Consider the following 20,634-nt stretch of genomic DNA (forward strand, 5'->3'; position numbering starts at 1 on the left):
ATATTTTAAGCCATTTTTAAAGAACACTATCTTTTTGTCAACATATTAGAAAGTCCTCATTTTTCCCCTAAACTTTTGGCATACACGACATTTCCAGGAAACTGTTCATTAAGACTAACTGCAAGAGAAAGACTCACTCTCTCACCAAAATGTCTACAATTAAGTTCACATTTTATAATAGTAATTTTTTAATGAACCGCTAACACTGATGGAAGCATAAAGACTTTGTAAAACTGCCTTGGATATGAAAACCCATATTAAATATGTAGGTTTCAGAGATGACCCCACCCTGCCCACAATACACAAACACACACACAAACACCCACACATACACATTCACACACACACACATATCACATCACACATAGAGAATAAAATCTCTCAACTGGCTTCATTAGAATAACATTTCAGTTAGAAACCAAATTTGAAAATCATTCAACAGAAATGTATATTTTAAGTACCAGCCAACTCATTTTCATTATTAAGTAAAATTAATTCATGTGAAGTAAGGGGAAGCAGCACTGTGCCTCACCAGGATGGGAGTGTCCGGGGCCCAGTTCAGCTGCTGCTCAGCTGTGTGACCCTGGATAAGCTACAGCACCTCCCTGAGCCTGTGGAAATGAGGAAAGCCAATCAGGTGGGCTCTATCATCTCTTCAGCCACTGCTCCAGAAATCCTCAGGCTAGGGTTACTTCAAAGCATCCCTTCTGCATAGCTGGTTCTACTGACCACTCCAACCCTATGTGAAAAACCTTGGCCACCACCACAACTCTGGGCTCAGTGCATCCAGACATTTCGATTCCCAGAGTCGGGGAGCACTTCCCCATGGGACACAGTGATCATTCCGTTAAACTAAGCAGAGGCTGCTATCTGGTTGGTCATTCGGTCTTCTTGTGCCAAGTGACCAGCTGCAAGGAAAGAAGTTACTATGCTGTCAGGAATAATGGACTCTGATCATTAAGAGGAAAGGAGAGCTAATATTATACAATGCAGACGGGAGAATTCATTTGACACCCAGGTGACACATGGAAATAATTTTTGGTACTGCCTTGCCCAGTTTGGTAGCAAATAGACAAATGTAGTGGATACAGCCCTAGAAGCGTTATGGTATTCAGGTGTTTGACCCCTCCGGGATGAAGATCTGAGTCACACCACCTTGACGGAGAGGGGTGCTAGCCAAGCCTGAGGGGATTCTAGAATGGGCAGGAGAAGAGGAAGATGATGAGTATCAGCTGCAGTCCCGAAACCATCTGCAGCAGAGAGATATGGCTCCTCCCACTTATCGTCTTGTAAGTTTCCCCAGAGAAAGAAACCAACCAGAGTCCAGAATCCTGGAGGAGGATGGAATAAACAAACATTTAGGAAGTAAGTGGACCCGGCCGGGCGCGGTGGCTCACGGCTGTAATCCCAGCACTTTGGGAGGCTGAGGCGGGCGGATCACGAGGTCAGGAGATCAAAAACAATAGCTTGAGATAAAGAAATCCTTAACTCCATTCTTGGGGGCAGAAATTGATTGGATTGATAAAGGTAACAGGTATAGGGCTCTAAGAAACAATACTGCTTTGCCCTTTTCAGCTTTTAGTGACTCCTGGCATTTCTTGCTTTATGGCAGTGTAACTCCAGTCTCTGCCTCCGTCTTTACATGGCCTTCTCCCCTGTCTCAAACTTCCCTTTCCCTTGTCTTACACACCAATAACTGGAATTAGGGTCCACTCTAAATCCAGTGTGATCTCATCTTCAGAGCATTAACTTACATCAACAAAGTTCCTATTTCTAAATAAGGTCACAGTCACAGGTGGGCAGCAGTGGATGGCCCAGTGCCCTGCCCAGAATCCCCTTTCAAGCCCAGGCACTTGTTCCTCCATCAGGCAGTGTAGTGTTCCCCAGAAAAATGCCCTCAGCTAAAGGGAGCTTCCTCACGCAAGGCTATGCCCCTTCCTCAGGGGCAGCCCCGACTCAACTGTGCACAGATCTGAAGGGTGCCTCCGTCCCAGAGCTCCCTGCAGGAGAGGCTGAGGTCTTGCTGTGTTTGCAACATGATTCACCTTCCTCTATGCCCGACGCTGCTGCCCTCACTGCTTTCCAGGTGTTGTTCCCAAGAGCACACACCAATAAACTACGTCCGTCTTCACCTTAGCAGTTGTTTCCAGGGAACCTGACCCTCAGGCTCCCTGACCCCAGGCCAAGCCTCTTGGCCACTTACTAGCTGGAGAATTTTGGACAGGATACTTAACCATGCTACTCCCAATTTTTCTTATCCATGAAATAAGGATAATAGCAATACCTTCCATGTAGGGTGTTGTGAGAATGAAACAAGTTAATTAATCCAAATCTCTTAGAATACTGCCTAGGAATACATAGGAAGTGCTCCATAAATGTTGATTATGAGCTATTATTATAAGCATGTTTTCTTCTGTAGGAAAAACATTCATTAAGGAATGAATTCGTTTTTATATTATTATTGTATTTTTTAGCTTTTCCTAAGTTATGAATCAGTAGGACAATGAATCTAAAATAAGTTATAATTTATATTATTTCTGATCATCTAATTATAATAAAATTAAAGTATTACTACTTTTTAAAATCACTATTACCTTATCCTGATTGCCACATTAATTAATTTTCAGCAAGGGAATGTAATAAGTGGTTTTTGAATTTTTTATACATATCAAAGAAACAAATGTACTGAACTCCTTCTGTAAACTTATATATTTACTCTAAATTTAATATATCAAACCCAACAAAATCAGAAAGGGGCAAAACTGTAATTTAAACTGAAGGTTTAATATTTCAGAGTGGCTCTGGATCTTAAAGTTTATTAGCCAATTAAAGTATCAAAAAAATACCCTATAGAGTTCTTCCCATCAAGGCTATAAATTAACCCTTGGAGAACAATATAAAGTTTCAAGGGTAGAGTCATTTAATTCATAAGCTTAAAGGACTGAAATCTTAAAGGAATAAATTAGCCACACTTTTTTTTTGCATTTAGTACAGCCATATCTTAGTTTTTCTCAAGATTAGGATGTATTATTTATGACCACGTCCAGTCCCATTATTTGTTAAGACAAAAGCAAGTAAGTCCTAGTTAGTCAAAGTAAATCAAGAAAATTAACCCAGCAGACAGAGGACTCACATGCTATTTACCTTTATGTAGTAAATATTTCCCACATTGCTTCACCCAGAAATCTCACCCAGTCCAGTAAGAGCCAGTCCTAACAACGTCTGGTTGACTTTCCATGCCTCCACTTATAAGAAATTGCTGAAACTTTTTAAGTGCTTACATGTGCTAGTGCTTTAAATACATTATCTTCAATTCTCAAAATAACCCTTCAAAGTACATATTATTATCCCATTTTCTAGATTAATAAAATGAGGTTCAATACACACAGCTTATGAAACACAGAGCCAGATAGATTCAAGCCTATCTGTTCTTTCCTCTTGCTGTGTCTCACTGAGCACATAACTATTAATAAATCAACTGATATTCTGCTTAAAAGGATTGGGAAAGTGCCTCACAATATTGGCATTTCTCCAAAAACGAGAGGAAATATATCTACTATAATTGTTTTTTTAAGTTTTCAATTGTTTCATTTTTCAAACTAGAGAACAGAATAAATTAAAAAGTTAAAATATTGTGTTCTCAAATCTGCTACCCAAATTTTTTGCATAACAATGAGAAATATATATGCTTTTTAAAAAGTGATTTCTTACAAGTGGAGACATGGAAACTCAAGGTTAAAAGACCAAACAGCAGATTATTAACTTGAGACATTTAAGAAACAAAATCACTCTGGTAGTATTTCTGCTAATATGCAAAATTCATAGCTTCATATTCTGACAGCAAAGAGAGGCACAAAGATCATGTTTTTTACATGAAATGGAAAGATCTGTCTGATACTAAATTACAACACAAAAAGGGTATTAATTGTCTTACTGTTGTATAATGTTTATGGCAGGCATTTCAATGACAGCACTGCTTTTCAGAAAGCTGCAAGAACATGAAAGATTATAGATAGACTTCACTGTTACCCTGCAGAATGTGCCCAATTCTTCAAGCAATCAACACTCTTTTATGTGGCTACCATGCAGGGCATTTCATCTTATCATTGAACAAATTTTGCTTTTATTATGTGCCAAGCATTTTACTAAGCACTCAGCAGTAGGCAAGATGGGTAAGCTCTCTGCCATCATCTCATGATGCTTATAATGAGCAGGGAAGCAGATACTAAGTGGTTACCTGTGAGGAATGCTGCAGAACATAATACGCATTACGCGGTATCAGGAAATGTCAGGTTCTATCTGATATATGATAAGAGATATTATCTTTACTATCGCATAATGCATATTATCTTTAGGTGTTTATAAGATGGGAACTTAACTAACAGTGGGCAAGTGGGGAGCCTAGGTGGTCAAGGAAGGCTCCTAAGGACATGATATTTTTAAGAAAAAAGTAAAAGTTAGCTAGGGGAAGGGGAAACTCATGGCAGAGAGGACAAGGACAGCATATTCAATGCAAAGGGAAGAATTAGAGTGTCTTACTCAGCTCAGGCTGCCATAACAAAATACTGTAGGCTGGGTGGCTGAAACACTTCAACAACAGAAGTTTATTTCTCATGGTTCTGGAGGCTGAAAGTCCAAACTCAAAGTGCCAGCACGGTTGGGTTCTGGTGAGGGCCCTCCTCCTGGTTTGTGGACAGGTGACCACTTGATGTAGCCTCACATGGCGGAAAGAGATTCAACTCCTCTCTCTTTCTCTTATAAGGACACTAATTCCATCATGCAGATGCAACCCTCATAACTTCATCTAAACCTAATTATCTCTCAAAGGCCCCACCTCCCAAAAGGATCACATTGAGGATTAGGACTTCAACGTATGAATTTTGGAGACATACAAACATTCAGACCATAACATAGCACAAAGGCCTGAGCTGAGAAAAAGCATGGTGCCTTTTTGAAATACAGAGGACTGGGGAAGAGTCCCTTGAAACAATGATAGAGAGGCAGGCAGAATGGATCAGATGTGAACTTGATCTTACAAGTAGTGCAAAGCCACGGAAGGTGCTCAGCATGAGTAACATAATCAGATTTGTGTTATAGATTATTTGGAAAGAAAGCAATTATCAAAGGAAATGTCAGTTTCTATCTGATACATGATAAGAGAACGTTGTACTCGGTGAGAGATAATTGTGAGATATTTGGGTCCCAGAGCGTTGACTCTCAAAAAGAGAAATAGCAAAATAAATTTCTACTTAAGATGAAAGTGTCTTTGGCATTCAAAACTTAGTATTTATGATTTTTAACAATCTTAAGTGGTTCTTATCATGTGGTCAGGGCTTGCTAAGGACTGATGTTCCTCAAATGGGTCACAGTGAATGACTTTTCCTATATGTCCTAGTCAATCCCAAATAGGGTGGGAAATATTATCAGCTAATTCATGGAGTTGATTTCTATTTCTACTTTTCCATGAAGGATTATCACAATTATTCAATTAAAATTCCATAATCATAAATACATGCAATAATTTGTTCACACTAGGTGAAGCTTAAAAATACTTAAATAATTTTAAACTGTTAGCATTTACTACTAGTAATGCTAGTTAATCCAGAACACATTGACCTAGTAAACCTTTGCAGCTGTGTACAATAGCTATCACTCAAGAACAATGTAATATATTATACAACTAGAGTAAAATTCTACAGGCTTTATTTTCAAAGGACTCTTACTATGAAGTCTTAGTCATCTGACTCTCATTGAAATTAATAGAAATTGAAACGCAAGAATAAAGAGGAGTTTTGCTTCTGGTATGACTGAGTATACGCCTACTGAAACCTACCCTCCTGCATGTAACAACTGTAAACTTTAAATAAAACAGAAACAAAAAATACTTGAACCTTCTAGGGGTGAGTAAAAGCATTCAACTTTTTACAAGGGGTCCAAAATGGAAGAATGGACCTATATGGAGTGAATTTCCCATTTTTTGAGGATGATTTATGTAGGCTGTGAACCTGAGGTTGGGTAGCAGTCAAGGCACCATGCAGGGTGGCTAGAGTCACTAGAAACACAGAGTCTTTCTGGACACAAGAACCTTAGGATAGGGTTCCAGGCAACCATAGCCATCAGAAAGAGGGAAATCTTAGAGAGGGGAAATCTGGGCAAGCTTGAAATTCTGTACATGAACTATGCCCAAATTTCTGACTGACCTCTGAGCTCCGCATGCATGGGATATGGACTGAAAACAGCCCAGTTAAGAAAAAACAGAACTGAAATGGGGCTTTCACAGGTGCCTGAGAGTTAGAATTTGCAGTTTGAGTCCAATCAAGTTGATTACCTGCTAAAACAAAAACATCAACATTATTCAGAAGAACGTAACACTCAGAAGAATCTACGGTCTCCACAACATAACGCACAGAATGTCCGGAATAAAGGGAAAAAGTATTCAATATCTGAAAAACTAGAGAAATATGATACATTTACAAGACAAAAAGCAATTAAAGAAGTCAAACACAGATGACACCGATACTAGAATTCACAGATAAAAACTTTAAAGCAGCTATTATATGAGGTAAAGGAAGACAGTCTTGTAATGAATGAAAAAGATAGATAATATCAGCAAAGAAACAGAAACCATAAGACAGAATAAAATGAAAATTGTATAAGTGAAAGATATAATAAATTAAAAATGTGTTAAAAGGGCTTAACAGCAGGATGGTGATGAAGAACATGAGAGTGAATTTGAAAATAATATAAGCCATCTGATCTGAAGAATAGAAAATTATTGAAAAGAAAAATGAACAGAGCCTCAGGGCCTCAGATCTAAAGGCCTAACATATGTATATTTGGAGTCTCTGAAAGAGAGAAAAGAAAGAATAGAGCAGAAAAAAATATTTTAAAATAAAGAAAAAGCACTCTCTAGAAAGATTCCTGCTGGCACATGGAATAAGCTTTCTCATTTTTTTAAAAAAAGTTTTCTTCACAAGTAACAGACAAATGTGGTAACTGTACTTCAGATGTTAAAACACATTTAGAGAAATAATGATAAAGTAGCCTTAAGATATTATGAATTTAGAGTAGAGCACAGTTGTACTCCTCTGTATAAATGGCAAATCTGAATACTACTGTGTTCCAAAAAAATTATCTTTCTTTTAAAATCTACTAAGATTCAAGACTCAAGGTAAACTTATTAAATTCATGTTGTGGTATTAAGAGTATGCTGTGATATATGTAGAATCTATATGTTTAATGCCAGCAAGCAAATTACCTCTAATACCATCAAACATTAATTTATAAACTGGCCTCTCTGTCACCTCTCTTCTTTATGCTGGCCGCTGATAGAGGCAGTGGAAGTGAAACAGACATAGGCATGACAATTAGATTCTACGCAAGAAAAATGCCATATAAAAATTCTTGTAAGATGAGTCCAGGAAATATATCTGACAGCACTGAAATATTGTGTTCTTGTTTATACACAATGTAACAGAACAGCCTTTGTATTATTTTTAACCGTTCCTACTTAAAATAATCTATACTTCAAAGGAGAGTAAACAGTGCATAAGCTTAGGTTGCTCTTTACTTCATAACTTGGTTCTTGTATAATAGATATTCTTAGGACCAGAGAAGTCAATCTCTAAATAAACATTAACTTCCTCTGTGTTTCCAAATGTAGAAATAAAGATGAACATACAACATGAGGAGTTTCTAACTAAACAATTGTTAAAAATCAAATCGTGTTTAAGGCCATATACGGTAAGGCTAAAAACATTTAATCTCTTGAAATCATACCTGTAACAATTGCTAATTCTATACAGTTAATTGAAATGAAGAACAAAGGAAATTTCAGAATAATCTGAACAAAAGAGCTTTGAAAGTTGGAGGATGGTTTGTCATATTGAACAGAATTTTTAGATTAACTGTCATCAGTAATGAAGCCACTCAAAAATTGCCAAGTTCTGTTTTGTTCTTTCTTCTTAGCTATTCTCATGAAAGTGAAGCTCTACTACAGGTCTTCCCTGCCTTTTGCCATAATACATTTTTCAAAAGCATCAAGGAGATGGCATTTTCTAATCTGAGAATTTAGTATGAAATAAATCAACAGTGTCATCAAAGCAAGTATGCAATAATTACAAATTATTATAGTCATTTAAAATAGAAAATAAAGATTTTAATTTCTATAAAGCATGTATAAACAATTTACTTGATTGCATGAAGGGCTATCAATATATTTAGTACACACACAATACAAATCAGTTCAACTGAACAAAGTTTTACATTAATATTCTTTTTAAAATTTATTTTCTTAAAACAGAGATAGGGTTTATGTTGCCCAGGCTGGCCTCAAACTCCTGGCCTCAAGCACTCCCCAACACAGGCCTCCCAAAGTGCTGAGATTACAGGCATGAGCCACTGCCTGGCCTAATATTCTAATTATAATAATATGTTAACAATTATTTTAATAATGTTTCCCTTAATATGCAAAAGAAATTACAAGGAAAGATTTGTGTTGTTCAGCTTTCTTAAAAGTGGCATACAAATAATTTTTAACTGATGTCCCTTTTTGTTAGTAAATTTTGTACAAACAGCTCCTGTTTAGCTGTCCAAGGTAGGAAGCTGACTGAATTTGGGATGGAAGCCCCGGGTATTAATAGGACAATGGTTTTCCTAGAGTATCTATTGAGATCATATCTCTGGCCATTTAACATGACTAGCCATAGGAATTTTTAAAATAAAAAACTGACTTTTATTTTATTTTATTATTTAATTTTATTTTATTGGAGACAGGGTCTTGCTCTGTCACCCAGGCTGGGGTGCAGTGGTGCAATCATGGCTCACTGCAGCCTCAACCTCCCAGGCTCAACTGATCCTCCCATCTCAGCCTCCCAAGTAGCTGGGACTACAGGTGCATATCACCACATCTGGCTAACTTTTGTATTTTTTGCAAAGGTTTTGCTGTTGCCCAGGCTGGTCTCAAACTCCAAGCTGTCCATCCACCTCAGCCTCCCAAACTGCTGGGATTACAGACAAGAGCCACCATGCCCAGCCTGACGTTTCTTTTTCTCACTCTCTCTTAGCTCCATAGTTTAATCACACTCAAGTGAAATTACATATAATGGTAAACTTTCCTAGGAGTTTACCATGTGCTAGGCAGTGCTCTGTGTCCTGGATATGCATAATCTCATTTAAGCGCCACAATAACCCTACCAGGTGAATCCCATTATCATCCCTATTTTATGGATGACAAAATTGAGGCTTATAAAGGTTTAGGAATTTACTTGAGGTTAAGCTATTAAGTAACGGAGCTGAAATTTAAACTCGGGTATGTTTCACTCTGCATTGCAAGCTTTTATCCACGGGATTACTCTTCTTCTGTCCAAATGAAGGACACCTGGAAATAATGAGAATGAGCAAACCTCTTTCATCCTCTCTACCAAAGAGCTTTCACACACTTCATCAGTGGACTCTGAGATCTGCATGTTTATGGGAAAGTGATAAAGCCTGAAATGAAGGTAACAGCCTGGGCTGTTTAAAAGGAAATTCAAAACAGAATTATTGAGAAAGGAAGACACGGTGTCTTACTGTACAGATATGGTAGGGTTAGTATGCCCAAAAACCATCCAGTAAAAAGTGAGTGTAGCAAGATTATTTAAAAAATAATCAAGACTAAGACACTTCTGCCTGTTCAATAGAATATACTATTTTGATTGATTCAACCATTTCTTCTCATATGAAACATATCAGTTAATGGCTTCCGTCAACTACAGTGTATAACATTAAGAAATGAGCAAAAATAAATTCCATATGTCATTTCTTACACTTTAGCAGCTACATTTTTTTCACAACTTCTTGACACTAACAGATGAGAAAGAAGGCCAATTTTGCTCAAGAACCAAAACAGAGTACTGAGTCCATCATCAAGAGATATCAGACATTGTAAAAGATAGCAGCACAGGTTTCCAGAACTCTTCTTTGAGTAGGAAAGGCCTGGGGAAAAAAAATGGGCCAACGGGTAGCAGACATCAACTCCTACAGGACATTGAGGAAAGAAGTGAGCGAAAAAGACCCTCATATACTTAGTTTTTAAATATTACAAACTATGAAAGAGTCATATTATATGCTAAGAGAATAAGTAAGTATAGAGGTAGAGGTAAAAGATAAAGCAGAAATGGAATGATTGAGAATCCATGTCAGAGAAGATGGAATAGGGGATTGTTGGACGGATGGATGGAGAGATGGATGGGAGAATATGAATGGGTAAGTTTGATTTGGACAAAGAAAAATCACCTAGTCCCTAGGGATTGGATGGTGCATTTACAAAAAGCCTCATGGTGGCAGGCAAAAACACAAGCAAGTTTTCAACTACTAGCCTCTACTGAGTAGGAAGCATAGTTACCTGTAAAGAGTAAAGGCAGCAGGCTATGATGCTTAAAGCGAATGAGGTTGTGGAAGAGATGCTTAGATGAATACAACAAAATTACTCAACAGAGTCGAGGGCCTGGCTGATACTAAAATACCATACTTAAATTCTATTCTAAGTAGCCTCTATTATCACTTGGAATTACTCGAGCAGTCCCCTGTAGTCTGAGTGTTTCAGAGAGTGTGTGGGGCAGGGAGAGATACAGTTGGAGAGATCTACTGTTGGTGATATGTATACAAGTATGGAAGAGGAAGGGTTAGTTTGGTGCATGGAAGAATTACAACTGAACAGAGAAGGAACTAAAGCAAGGAGGGGGGTGATATACAAGAAGAGAAAAGAAAGGGCAAGTCTTCTAGAAAAAAATCTAGATTAAAAAATAAATGCAAACCAAATCAAAGGCTGAGAAAGCGGAAAGGCTGGCAAGCTGTGATCAGAGAGTGAGATGAGACATAAGAGGTAGAGTTGTTCTAAATGATTCCAGATTACAGGAATGGGGATGGCTGTAGGGTAGGGTTCCTGGAGAGGAAGTAACAATAAGGACATCAAAACCGGGTCAACTGAAGAAACATGAGACCAAATTGCCTGGATGACAAGAGTTACAATGGGGACAACAATGACTAAAACAGGCTGTCATTGTCTTCACTGCACATGGGGACTGACCAGATGGTCCATAGGAAACAGGAATAAGAGGAGAGAGAAACAGGCAGATTCAAATAATGAGTGCCTTAATGCCTGGGACTGTGGCATGGGAGGCTGAATATCTCAGAAGCTGTGCTGAGGAGCTCAGAAAATGGAGTAAGATGCCAACCATCTCTCTGGGTTGTGGTCCTGGAGGCTCAGGAATACAAGCACATAGCATTATCATCACAGAGACCTGCCCCCCAACATCATATGAGTCGCAAGACCCTCGTCCCAGCCAGTGTCCTTAGCTGTTGACTCTTCTCTCATTATCCTGTCACTTTCAAAGCTTTAAGTATCACCTCCACATGAGTAACTTCCAAGTTTATGTCTCCAACCTTACACTGTCTCCTGTTAGTAGTTCTGAAGCTCTAAATAGCCTTCAAGAGGTATTCTCCTATACTACTGGCCATTAATTCACACTGAAATAAAAAACTCGAGAGAGCCAGCATCTTTCCCCCAAAACTCTCACCTCCAGCTTTTCCTATTCTTCCCACTAATCCAGATGGAAAACATGGTGTCATTTTTTACTCCTTCCACCAGCTTCTCACTCACATCTATACAAGTTGTACCAATTATTCCTTTGTGATACCTCTAAGGACATCCTTCCTCTTACGCTTCACTACCATTCCAATTCAGGCCCGTGTAGCTGAATATGTGTTATTACAAGAGACTCAGAACTCTCCTACCTGGTTTCCCTCCTTACTTTTTTCTATTCTTTCTACTAATTTAAGATGACTCTTCCTAAAACGTTACTTTTCACGTGTCAATCTCTATTCACAAACCTCCCATATCTCCCATGTATTTCCATAATAATAAAGGCCAAACTCTGCGCAAACACTGACATCTCCCATGTCTCCAAAACGGCCTCCCATTACTTCACTACAGGAACCAGACGCACTGTGATTATTCCAATTCCTCCTATCCCCATGGATTACATAGATTTTCAATTAATTCATATTTCTGATTATATTTACCTGATCTACTTTCACTACAAAGCACATATTTTGATTAAATGAAGACTTTAATTCAGTAAGATTCAAATAACCTGTCATTTGTAAAAATGATTTAGCATAATTTCCCTAAAGGGCTATGAAAATATAAATTACTTCCACAGTTGCTCACTTTTCATCTATAATTTAAAAGGTGAGGGGACCATTAATAGATATCTGGAATTTAGTTGTTAATGAAATCAATTTATTGTAAGATTTCAATCCTCAGAGAAGGGAAATCTTACTGATCACAACTTTCTGAAGTCTATCCTAAGTGGTTCTCTTTTGGAGATGATCATACCTAGAAATGCATTACACATTCCTACATACACACAAAATGTGCAGCTACAGTGGAATGCATCCATGACAGGTTGTAAATAAAAATGTACATAACAGAGAATCCCCGATCTACTGGATAGATCTACTTTCCCACCTTTAAAGCTCTACATACCACTTTCTACCGTGAAATACCAGTTATCTCCAATCCTTACATCCATGTGGTGTTACGAGCTTTTTTTTTTTTAAATGAACTTCTGGGAATATACAGGAAGAGATTATAGAAAGGCAAGGAGTGAGGGGAAGACAGAGCCTTTGGGAATGCCTCTACCACATTGAGTGTGGGGTGGCACAAGAGAAAAAAGGAAAAAGAGGAATTAGCAAGAGAGAGGCAGAATGTAAGGGCAGTGAAAAAGATGCATGCAAGAAAGAGGAAGTTGTCAGCAGTCCAAAATGCTTCAGAGAGCATGAGGGAGGTTATGACTAAGAAAAGCCCATTGGATTTGAAAGAAACATAGATACACGCCTCTTGAGAGGCAGAATTTAGTACAGTGATGGGAGAAGGTCAGAACACATGGAGAAGGGGTGATCAGCAAGTGGGAGTCAGGCACATGTCATTCATTCACAAGGACTGACAGAGAAGGGAAGGAGATGGAGAACACACTATAAGCTCTGCTAGCAAGCACCTTGCCCATTTTGCTTGTTGCTGTCCCCAGCACCAAGAACAGTTCCTGGCATGTAATAGATATTCAATAAGTATTTGTTGGTTAGATGTTGTTGAATTCAATCAATGTTATTGAATTAATGAATGCTGTTGTTTGGATAAATAAATGAATTAATGAATGAACATAGTACTTGTATTTGAGGGAGTATGAAAGAATATTCTTCATGTTTTCACATGTAATTCAGGTCTCAATGCTGGAGTTATACTTAGTACAGACTAATATCTGGTTCTAAGATAAAAGCTGCAAATGCAGCTCACAACATCAGACTTAGTGTAGGGTGGAGGATGGAGATCTTGTCTAGAGGTTGAAGTTAATCTTTTTGACAGTTATCTGAGCGAAAAACATTAGGACTGGAGGAAAATCTCTGGGTGTCTGCAGAGTGGAATCCCCTCTCTGTCTTGACCAAGAAGGCAGCAAGAGATTGAAAGGAACTCCTGAGGGGTGGATTGTTAAGAAGAGGCTCTTCACCTGAGACAGGCAGAGACTGAGTTATTAAGAAGTCCAGACAAGTGCTTACAATGTTATAAAAACCTTTTGTAGCTAGAGGTTATCTATCTCAGTTTGCTAATGGTTCTTGTCCTCTGCATTAATTCCCTCAGCTCTGCCTCACTCATAAGTCTTTGGAAAGGTCTCATCTGGGCATGAGAATATAAGAGTTCAGCCAGCACTTGGAGAGGGGAGGGTGGCCAGCACCATAGTGCCAGCAGGAGCAGCAACTAGAGTGGTAGGACCCCAAACATTGGGGATGTGGAGTAACCACTAAGACAACTTGAAGTTTAAGGGTTTGTTTTTATCAGACGACATGGTATTATCTTACAGGAAATCTAGGAAATATTTTGTTTTTCCTGTATTTCCTTTTGTTTTTGTTTGATTTTGACAAAGGCAACTTGAGCAGATATAAGCTGTAAGGAGAAAAACTTGTAGATGGCAACAGAAAGAAGGTACAGTTACAAGGAATGTATGTAATGTCATTAAGCAAAGCCATGGAACACAGGAGGTGTCCTGAGACTCAAAGGCAAGATGGGGGAGTTGGTTTTTGCAAAGTGGTATAAAGAAAGACTGAGAGAGTAGAAAGAAGGAAGACGCTTCTTTGAATCTCATATGGAAATTAGGGGGTAAGTCAGCTGCGAGGCGTATGGAACACAGAAAGTTCATATAGCTGCCTTGGAGAGGCCACCAGAGAGCCCAGTGACTAAGAGGCTTTAGCAAATCTTGAGGGGCTAGATCGCTGGAATTTCCAGAAATTCTAGTCAGCACAATTTAATGCTGTCTGCAGCAATACTTGGCAACCTGGAAAGGTTTGTTGCAATTGTTGGAGGTGCAGTCCTACATGTAAGCCAAGCTGAGCTCACCATAATGGATCTACCACATATGGAGTCGTAACAATGGGATAAACTCACACCTCATAGAAGAATCATCTCACGATGATAGAAACAACTCTAAAGACAGGCTTTCATCAAAAAAGTCATAATTAATCCACCCCGCTTATTTTCCTAGCCAAGTTGTACTATTCATACCAAGATCTTCAGGGAGTTCCAGGTGGAAGGAATATTGGAAGTCAACTTGTCCAACCTGTCACCTATTATGACTTTCATTTTTGGAAATCCGTGGAAGAAACTATCAGTGGGCACTGGCATACCCGGGCTCCTCTACATTTCTCAGCCTCCTTTGCAGTACATCTGAGGCTGCATGGCTGAGCTCTGGCTAATGTGACATTGGCGGAGGTTGTTTAAGTCACTCTCAGGCCTGGCTCTCTCAGATGGAGGAGAAACAGCCAAGTTGCTTCACATCAGACTCTGCTTGAGAGAGAAATATACTTTGACAATGTTAGTCACTAATATGTGTGGATTTGTCCATTTCATCAGCAAGCATTAATTCATATCAAGCCACTTTTTAATAATCTAGCAACTCAGAGCTGTCAATCACTCTAAAGAAAGGGATGGAGATTATTATCACCCAAATACCCAAAAGATTAAAATGGTGGAAGCAGTCATGAAACCCACTTTTACTTTGCAGTAGCACCTCAATTATCTAAAGGTTATTATTTGAGACATAACTTGCAAAGCTAAAGCCTGAACTCCCTGAGAACCAGAAAGTAAGCAGCAAACATCTTAAAACAACCCAGGCTGAGAGCAAAATAAAGCTTTAGAGCTTCATTCCCTGGTAAGCTCTTCAGGCTAGATATATTTACTCAAGTTATTTCAGAGTAAATAAATCAATCTTGGAAATTTGATTATCTCCCATCAAATAAGAAATAGGAAATTGGCCAGGCACAGTGGCTTATGCCTGTAATCCCAGCACTTTGGGAGGCTGAGGCGGGAGTATCACTTGAGCCCAGGAGTTTGAGACCAGCCTGGGGAACACAGCTAGACCTCGTCCCTACAAATTATTTAAAAATTAGCCAGCCATGTTGGCGCATGCCTGTGCTTGCAGCTACTTGGGAGACTGAGGTGGGAGAATCACTTTACCCTGGGAGGTTCAGGCTTCAGTGAGCCATGATTGTGCCACTGTACTCCATTTTGGGCCACAAAGCAAGACCCTGTCTCAAAAAAATAAAAAAGAAACAAATAGGAAATCAGAAGCAAAAAAAAGGTATGGCCTGGAAGGGGGCAAAACATGCCATTCTGATAGTGAAGGAGAAATCAGGAAAACTATAAAAGGCAAAACACCCAAATCAAAAAGCAGTGTACAATGCCCAATTTTATAAAGGATAATTGAGTCCCACTGCCCCTCAGAGTCCTGAAAGCATCATGGAAGGAGCCTAGCTCACACCTGATGCTAACTAATAAAGATGACTTCAGTCTTCATCCAACCTTTGTAAGCTTCGAAGGAAGGTAGGAAAACGTGTAAGAAGTCTCTGGAAATGGTAACTCCAAACAGTGTCAGTGTATAAAGACATACACTTGGTCATTTGAACAACTCACTTATGAGAACTACCTTATTCCCTACGTTGCCTCATAAAGCTGTTAAAAAAAATATGAGACATTGCTGGGCATGGTGGCTCACCCCTGTAATCCCAGCACTTTGGGAGGTTAAGGAGGGCAGATCACCTGAGGTCAGGAGTTCGAGACCAGCCTGGCACACATGGTAAAACCCCATCTCCACTAAAAAAATACAAAAATTAGCCAGGTATGGTGGCAGGCAGGAGAATTGCTTGAGTCTGGGAAAAGGAGGTTGCAGTGAGCTGAGATTGAGACACTGCACTCCAGCCTGGGCAACAGAGTGACACTCTGACCAAAACAAAACAAAACAAAACAAAACAAAAAAAATATATATATATATGTGTGTGTGTGTGTGTGTGTGTATATATATATATATACACACACATATATTTATATGATACAATGTGAGACACTGTCAGTTGGAAGAGGTCTGATTTAGAATGGGCGGTTCCTCCTGAACCTATTTAGGTGCACACATCCAGCATGAAAGAAATCAGGCTTCAATAAGATAAATCAAGATCTAAAAGTCAAGTTGAAAGGACCTTAGAGATCATGTAGCCAAGACTCTGGCAAAAAAAAGTTAGGTGACTAGAGGGCATCATTCATCTCACTGTAGAGGGGGAACTACAGCCAGTCTTGTATTTGAGAGCTGGAATATTATCCTCCACATCACAATTTCCTAGGCCAACCCACAACCCTCTCCATCCCTTCCCAGAACTTCAGGTTGGCCCACAGGCCTGATGCACTCACCTGCAGAAAGCAGTGTCCAACCGGGGCATGCTCTGCAATGGTGGCATTGTACACCTGCCTCCAGAAGATGGGCTCGTTGTCATTCACATCATCTACGGTGATGCTCACCAGGCAGGTGGCAGAGAGCGGGGGCTCTCCGAGGTCCTGGGCCACCACTCTCAGCTCCACCGCCTCCTGGACCTCTCGGTCTAGAGTCTGGATAGTGCTGATCGCACCGCTTTCGGAATCAATGGCAAAAGATGGTCCACATTCTGCGGTGGGCAGAGCCCCTTGATTGCAGGGAGCCGAGAGTTGGACTACAGTGTAGCGCAGCCAGGCGTGATCAGTGCCTGCCTCGTCGGCATCGGAGGCGCTGACCCACATGACTACAGTGCCAGGGGCCGCGGCCTCGGACACTGAGGCCTTGTAATGCTGTTGGCTGAAGAGAGGTGGTTGGTCATTGAGGTCAGCGACCCGGAGCAGCAGCGTCTCCTCCGTGCTCAGCGGCGGGGACCCCGCGTCCGTGGCCACCAGTAGTAACTCATACAGATCGCGGCTCTCTCTGTCCAGGGGCCCCTCCACGCAAAGGAAAAATACCCCTGGGGAGCCGCCGGGCAGCAACGCGAAGTCTCCCTCTCCGCCTTCCAAGGACAGCGAGATGCTCCCGTCTCCAAGACCCACACCAAGCTCCCCTGTGGCCTCATCTTCCTTCTCCCAGTCACCGTCCGCGTCAGACACCGAGACGCGAGCCACGTAGTCGCCCGGTTGGGCGCCTTCAGAGACACGGGCGACACCTCCCTCTGTGAGAAAGAGCACGTGAATTGCTGGCCGGTTGTCATTCACGTCCAGCACGGCGATGGACACGCGCACCGTGGCAACCTCAGGCTCGGCGCCTCCATCGCGGGCCTCCACCACCAGCTGGTGCCAGGCCTGTGCCTCGCGGTCCAGAGGTCTCCGCACTCGCACCGCGCCGCTCAGCTCCTCCACGGCGAAGTAGGCCGCGTCGCCCAGTGCCCCGCCGCCGCTACCCGCCCCGGGCACTTGCCGGGCGCGGACGCTGTAGCGCACGAAGCCATTGGGCCCCAGGTCGCGGTCGGTGGCGCGCACGCGACAGACCTCAGCGCCCGGCTGGGCGTCCTCGCGCACTGCGACTTGGTACTCGTCCTGCTCAAAGACCGGCGGGTTGTCGTTCTCGTCCAGCACGCGCAGCTCCACGCTCAGGCGGCCAGTGCGCCGGGGGCGGCCGCCGTCCCATGCCTCGATCTGCAGCCGGTGCGCCGCCGCCTCCTCTCGGTCCAAGCGCCGCAGCAGCACCAGATCTAGAGGCTCCAGGGGCGACGAGGAGCCTGGCAAAAGCGGTGACGGTAGTGGCCCCGGAGTCCGGTAGCGCAACTGGAAGAACGGGCCTGCGGGGTCCTTGGGCAGGTCAGACGGTTGCACCAGGGTGTAGCCCTGAGTGCTGAACAGTCCGGCGTCGGGATCGTGGGCACCTGGCAGGCGGAAGGCGGTCCCTGGCGGGCTGAGCTCGGAGACGTCGAGTTGCAGGGAGTCGAGGGGAAAGCGAGGCGAGTGGTCATTCACGTCGTTGACGCGAATCTCCACCTGCACCACAGCACCCAGAAGCGTGGCGGCGACGAAGCTGTAGTGGTCCCGCCGCTCGCGGTCCAGGCGCCGCGCAGTGCGGATGATACCGGTGTCCGGGTGCACGTGGAAGTCGTCCAGCAGCGGGGAGTCATCGGAGTCCTCCGACAGAAAGAAGCCGCTCCCCTCCTGCTGCTGCGCGGCCGGCAGCCCGGCGCGGATGTCACCGACCAGGGTGTCCGGGGGAAGCCCCTCATCTACGGAAAGGGTGAGGTTGAACAACTGGGCAGACGAGCCCGAGGCCGCCCACAGCCACACGTGCACCAAGAGCCAGAGCAGGGAGCTCTGCGTCCTGGCGCTGCTGCTGCCTGACCGCCCATGGGGTGTATCTCTCCTCCCGGGGACGAGAAGGAGCTTCCCGACGGGAGCCCGCCGCTGCTGACGCCCTTCGCCCATCTTCCGCCCACAAGGGCTCATTTCTCCTCCAGCTCCTTGGGAAGGCTCTCGGGTAACTGCCAGCTTGTGGCGGGATCACTGAACAATCCAGGAGCCTCTTCAGTGTCTGAGCCAGAGAAGAAAAGACTGTTTGGCAAACAAACCGACGGACCCAGGAATTCCCGAGGTTACATCTGCAACTGGTGAAAGCGTCCTCTGCCTGCAGCTCACGCAGACAGGGAAGCTCTAGCTGCCTCTGCCGCGGCAGCCACCTCTTCTGCCTCTGGATTTCTTTAAACGAGTCTCACCTGTTTTTCTCTCGCCTTTTATTCCTTTTACATCTGTTCCTTGTTCTACTCGGCTGGTTGTTCCCCCCTGGTAAAGTCAGGTGCATTATTTCTTTTGCCAAAAAGGAGGAGATTATTTGAAGCGCGCACACACAAGGAGAGGATGGAGATCGGGCCGGAGTGGGGGTGGAGTAAGGGCGAGGAGGCAGGGAGTCAGGGCGCTGGGGAGGAGGGAGAGAGGGAGGAGGGAAAGGAGGTCTGCGGCCCGGTCCGCTGCTCCGGGGGCGGGGCGGTCGTTCCCCGCGGTGTCTCTGGGCGCCAGGGACCGCGCGACTCCTGCTCCGACCCAGCCTCCGCCGCCTGCCTTCCCCTCCCCGCCGTGTGACGCGGCGCACACGAGGGCAAACTCCAACCTGCGAGCCGCGCTCTGCAGCAGGGCGGAAGAGGAGCAAATGCAAAAGCACTGGGAGACGTGCACCGCGGGGCGGGTGGGGGACGCGCAGGCGGGGCGTCTGCCCGGGCTTGACCAAGTGCCAAGTGATGATGGGTGCGGGGAGGTGAGGGGAGCGGCCTCTCCGTGGCCTCCCCCTCTATCCCCTTGACCGTCCCTCTGCAGGCCTGACGCTTGGCTCGCGCTGAGCGGAGAAGGTAGGGGTTATCATCACTTTGGGGTGCCAAACTTGTGTTCTCCATTTGGCGAGAGGGACTCCTGTCCGCAGCGGAAGGACAGATGGAGTCAAAGGCCGATGCACAGCTGGGGCCAGGATGGCTGCAAAGGGGAGAAGGCGGAACTTGGAAAAACCTTCCAGAAAACCCGAGAAATCTGTGACACACATGGTGCAAACCACACTTTATTATGCCGCGCTACTACTCAGCGACGTGTGAGCCTCTTATCACTCCCCTCTGCCACCAGGAATGACGACACTATATCCGCCCTGAAAACCCTTTTTCTACATTCAGCGCCATCATAACACTTTCGGGATGTTTGACGATGCTGATTGATGAGCAGAAAGCCCTGGTGGCTGACACCCCCGCAAGCCCTCAGCGATACACCACCACCCCCTAGGCAAGGAAGTTTGCAAGCGGGATCACTCTACGGATACCACTTTCAAAACTAGCTTCTGTCTGAGCCGAACGCAAATGCCAATAAATAGCCATAGTCGCAGATTTCCCTTCAATTAACCATAATAATCGGTAGAAACTGATCAATGGCCTCTAATAAAGTATGCCTGAGAAAAGACTCTCTGGACTCTTAAGAATGGCTGGCCATATTTAGCAAGTGGTTTCTGCAATTTTGCATTTGGGCCCGAGAGAAGAATTAATTTCCTAGATACTGTTTCTCTCCTTTAGGGAGGACCAAAAGCCCTGCATAGTGGTTTCTTGCAGCAACAATAAAATGCCTTTTTAAATGTGCAGTGGAGTTATATATAATTGCTAATCCACAGCCACACTGTTATCTCTACCTATGACCAAATAACAATAAAATAATTGACTTTGTAGCAGATATGTTGCCGTAAATAAGGACATTATTAAAATAAATTCAGCTTTCTTTCCCCCAATGAACTCTCTTTAACCATTAAA

General features: G+C 43.0%; 1 protein-coding gene across 2 annotated transcripts in view; it reads right to left on the reverse strand.

Annotated features, from left to right (window-relative positions):
* DCHS2 (dachsous cadherin-related 2) overlaps positions 1-19,246 on the reverse strand; it is a 276,456-nt gene extending 257,210 nt beyond the window's left edge. Inside the window, exon 1 of one of the 2 annotated variants that reach the window (XM_032148516.2) lies at positions 16,772-19,246. In XM_032148516.2, coding sequence (XP_032004407.1) covers positions 16,772-18,808 — 2,037 coding nt within the window. In that variant the 5' untranslated portion in view covers positions 18,809-19,246. The remainder of the gene's footprint in view (positions 1-16,771) is intronic. The other variant, XM_058436843.1, reaches the window with a different exon arrangement.
* Between the last annotated feature and the right edge of the window lie 1,388 nt (positions 19,247-20,634).

This window comes from Hylobates moloch, unplaced genomic scaffold, assembly GCF_009828535.3.
Source record: "Hylobates moloch isolate HMO894 unplaced genomic scaffold, HMol_V3 SCAFFOLD_3, whole genome shotgun sequence".
Taxonomy (NCBI): domain Eukaryota; kingdom Metazoa; phylum Chordata; class Mammalia; order Primates; family Hylobatidae; genus Hylobates; species Hylobates moloch.